The sequence below is a fragment of the Tarenaya hassleriana genome, unplaced genomic scaffold, assembly GCF_000463585.1.
Source record: "Tarenaya hassleriana unplaced genomic scaffold, ASM46358v1 Cleome1, whole genome shotgun sequence".
In the NCBI taxonomy this organism is placed as follows: Eukaryota; Viridiplantae; Streptophyta; class Magnoliopsida; order Brassicales; family Cleomaceae; genus Tarenaya; species Tarenaya hassleriana.
In genome coordinates this window covers 11,704,475-11,709,002 of record NW_010960187.1, presented here as the reverse complement: position 1 = coordinate 11,709,002, position 4,528 = coordinate 11,704,475, and the positions used below count along the sequence as shown (strand labels likewise).

General features: G+C 37.1%; 1 protein-coding gene across 1 annotated transcript in view; it reads left to right on the top strand.

The window, feature by feature from the left end:
- Window positions 1-3,695: 3,695 nt before the first annotated feature.
- Window positions 3,696-4,528, top strand: part of LOC104824019 (protein DETOXIFICATION 12-like) — a 3,251-nt gene continuing 2,418 nt past the window's right edge. Inside the window, exons 1-2 of the mRNA XM_010555869.2 lie at window positions 3,696-4,337; window positions 4,454-4,521. Coding sequence (XP_010554171.1) covers window positions 4,077-4,337; window positions 4,454-4,521 — 329 coding nt within the window. The 5' untranslated portion in view covers window positions 3,696-4,076. The remainder of the gene's footprint in view (window positions 4,338-4,453; window positions 4,522-4,528) is intronic.

The following is a 4,528-nucleotide window of genomic DNA, read 5'->3' as shown; positions in this document are numbered from 1 at the left end:
TTTCTTTTCCGTTTCTTCGTTCCTTCTCGATCCTTCCCGCATGTGACGATCCCCGTGCCTCTCCCCGGCATTGCACTATGTATTTTTTTGTGATTTCGTGACATCCCCATTTAATTATTTATTTTTAAATAATTAATATCCAATTCGAGTTTCGGGGTATTACCTAACCATGACTTGTGGTTCGGGAAAAGGGTTTCCGAAGCCACTGCCACTTCGAATGGGCCTACAGGGTCACACACCATTAGGGATGGATCACACGTGAAGAGAGCGACACGAGAAAGGAACCTTTGAGAATTTGGCAAGTAATTTGAGATTGAATCTTCTCTCATTCTTTGGCTGGTGTGTCCGCCTCTCTTCCTCCGCTGGTCCGTTCGTTCTGCTGAGGAACGAACGAACCGTTCCGCAAGTGCCAGACCGTCCGTTCCAGGTCTGGAATGGACGGTCCATGGGCTCAGACCGTCCGTTCTGCGTTGAATTACGGAACATCCGTTCTACGTAGAAAGTCAGAACGTCCGTTCCAGGTATGGAACGAACGGTCCGACTTACGTGACAGTTATCGGTTTCTCACGTTTTAGGGTTTTGGGCAATTCTAATTAAGTGATTGAGCCACCACAAACCCTAGATAGAACTCTCAGACGTCCTAGACACTTTCTAGAGCTTTGGAGAAGCTTTCTCTTGAGTTCTAGTGATCGGAATATCGATTCCAAGTCTAGGACATCGTTTTCTCTTCATAAATCCTAGCAGATACGTTCCAAACTGTTGGAATTCATCCCGTCGGTGTGGATACATGTAGAGGGGTTGTGCTTTCAACTCTTGGTGATTAAAACAGGCCCTGGATCGATTGATACTTCCAGATCTTGAAAGAACGAGGTAAGTATTCGAATCCCACGACGATATACACGATTGTTCGGGTTATTGCACAATTGGTTTTGTGTGACGTTTGGCTAGGTTTAGATCTTTCCTTCCGCTGCGTGAAACCTAGAATCCAAACCCTAGATCGATGAGATCGCATGCTAGGAACCCGAAGGGAACCCAACAAGTCCATGTGACAATCTCATGCGGGTCAATCCAGTATTCCGTTCTCCAACGAATACCTATGATTGTGATCGTATCCAATACCTCTGATCATCTATATGATCATCAGTCACACATCATACTAGTCTTGGTATATCATTATTCCCAATGAACCTCAGACGTCCAAAACACTCATGAGAGCTTAGAGAAGCTTGATTTTGAGTTATAGAGATTGGAATATCGATTCCAAGTCAAGGACATCGGTTTTCTCTTCACAAATCCTAGCAGATACGTTCCAAAGTGTTGGAATTCATCCCGTCGGTGTGGATACATGTAGAGGGGTTGTGCTTTCAACTCTTGGTGATTAAAACAGGCCCTGGATCGATTGATATTTCCAGATCTTGAAAGAACGAGGTAAGTATTCGAATCCCACGACGATATACACGATTGTTCGGGTTATTGCACAATTGGTTTTGTGTGACGTTTGGCTAGGTTTAGATCTTTCCTTCCGCTGCGTGAAACCTAGAATCCAAACCCTAGATCGATGAGATCGCATGCTAGGAACCCGAAGGGATCCCAGCATCTAAAACTTGTATCTCCAATCTCCCTACTTTTCTCTCCTACCCACTTAGTCTCTCGGATGCAAGCAATGTTCACTCTCCTTCTACTCATCGTGTCTACAAGCTCCATCAATTTTCCTGTAAGCGAACCACTATTCCAAATACCTACCATAATTTTCCACTCCACCAAGGTTTTCGTACTCCTCTTCCTATAAAATTGTTTATCATCTACCCTACCTAGATTTTTAGTAGTATCGGCACTCTGGATTAACTTCTTTATTCACACGCGCCCACGATGTGGGAATCCTTTTCTATTTAACTCCATATCCGAACGCTGATATGACGCATTGCATTCGGGATAGGCCCTATGTCATTGTCTATTTTTCACTACACCTGGATTCTGGTATAATGCATCGTAAATAGAGGACGCCCCAACGTTTATATCACTAGAATTTATTACATGTAAGATGTGGCATTGGTTTTTATTTTGTTGGTTGGTAACTTACCATAAAACCCTCCTCTTTTATCCGGGTTTGGAAGCGACTAGACAAGAATGAACTTGTCTAGGCAGAGAAATGAACATAAAATTGTTTTTCTTCAACGATGTTCCATTTATAATCGGTTCAGTTCGGTTATGTTTTTTAAATTTTCCTTAAACAATACAATGTTCTGAAGTTTGTTTTACTTACTATATGGGTGAATCAAATCGAATTATTATTTGATTATTATTTGATTATAATTTTAATTAGATATAACCGGATTGAATCGGATCGTAATCAAACCAATTAAAATTAAATAACTGTTCGATTATAAATTTTCAAAATCCGAAATAAACAAACTCCAACTAATTAACCGTAAGTGAATAAATCAAACCTAACAGTAGAAGTTAGATGGAGCGGACTCAGCAGATGAAGAGAAGTTGTTGGTATTTAAAAATATATAGTTTGAAAAATATTTTGCAAAATAACTTAATTTTGCATATTTTGCGGGTCGAAATGTAGTATTGGTCGAATATATAATATTTGTAAGGAGTTTCATTCTCTTAAATAAATATTAGATACATCGAATATATAAAAACTGAAATATTTATAATTTAAAAAATGTACATTTCTGTTATGGTATGTTAAAAAAATATTTATTAATTCTAAATATTTTAATAAATATTAAATAACTAAAACGATATTTTATTTATATGGAATCATGTATTCCCTCGTTTCTTAATATTTGATGCTATACATAATATTTGTTGTTACTATATAGATGTCATTTTAGATTTTCTAAGTAAAATTTTAAAATAATTTTCAACTTTACCCTTAATTAAAACTATCCAATTTTCAATAGACTATTAATAGTTTTTATCATCGAAGAATATTAATTATATTTCAACTATTATTATTGTGTTTTCTCACCTTTTTTCGTCTTTTCATCAAGTTTTTTATTCTTCTGACCATAATTTTTTTCCTAAAAATTTAATTACTCTAAAAAAGAGAAGATGTTTATTCTCCTTTAGAATCTATAAACATTTTTTTTGTTATTCATAGTTGAAAATTTATTTTGATTTTTTAATTGGTCTCATTTGTTTTTTTTTTTTTTGTTAAATTAGTCTCATTTGTTTTTTTTTTAATTTATCTGTATTAATTTAAAAGACACTTGTTACAACAAGAACAAGAGAGGTAAAAACATTAATATTCACTAAATTAAGAGAGCGTAACTTTTATTTATTGTTACTTATAATACGTTCACTATTGTTATTTATTCCATTCAAATATACAAATATTTTGTTGGATGTTGTATCATTATTTATTAAATATTTTAAGAAAGATTAAAAAATTAAACAAAATATGCAAATATATATTGTAAATGCATTCATAGATCAATATTTCTTATTTATTTTATTGTATATCGATATTGAATTCCAATTTTCTTTTTTAGGCATGCATTCTTTTCCACACAAATTAGAATAAACGGTGGGTCGAAACGGATTTGCCTAATCCCCAACAAATACGGGATGATGATGATGATGATGATGATGATGATGATGGTGGCATCGAGCAAATCCCATCTCGAGGGATTAAACAATAATAATAATATTGATTCTTGAATCTTCTTCTTCTGAGATCTCAATTCTCAGTTGCTATTTCATTCCCCCATGAACAACTTACGTATATTATTGGGTTATTTTCTTCTTCGAGGATGTCACAAAACAAGCAACAAAATTATTAATTGTTAATTACCCATTAAAGAAAAGACCAAGATCCGAGAAATGAGCAAGAAGGAAGAAGACAAACACCTAGATTGACCAACATGTTTACCCGTGAAACCACTTCGTTGCGTCCAACGAATCTGTCTGATATGATTAGCCATCGCCGAATTTAACGAGTAGGTCAATCCTCCACCGCCATCTCTTCCAATCTCGACCTCTTTCAGCGCGATTGATCCAAAGCCACGCAAAAATCCCCAAAGGGCAAGGCAAAGGCGAGAGCTTTCTCTCCTCTAACTACGATGTCGGGCGAGGATAGCAGCGCGAAGGAGAGACTGGAGGCGGGAGAAGAGAGAGTTACATGGAGAGATCTGAGGGACGGAGCTCTGCTGGAAGAAATCAAGAGGGTTGGTCGCTTGGCGGCTCCCATGGCTGCGGTGGTTGTTTTGCAGTACGCGTTGCAGATCATTTCAATGGCGATGGTTGGTCATCTGGGTCAACTCTCTCTCTCCAGCACCTCCCTCGCCACCTCCTTCTGCAACGTCACCGGCCTTAGCTTCATCGTAAAGCTCTTCCTCTTTCTTTATGCATGTCCTTCTCTGATTTTTAGCATATTCCCTCTACTATTTACCAGAATTCTGGGTTTCAAACCGTGCAAATTTTTGCTGAAATTTTGCAGATAGGAATGTCATGTGCATTAGATACTCTGAGTGGCCAAGCATATGGGGCTAAGCTATACAGGAAACTCGGCATT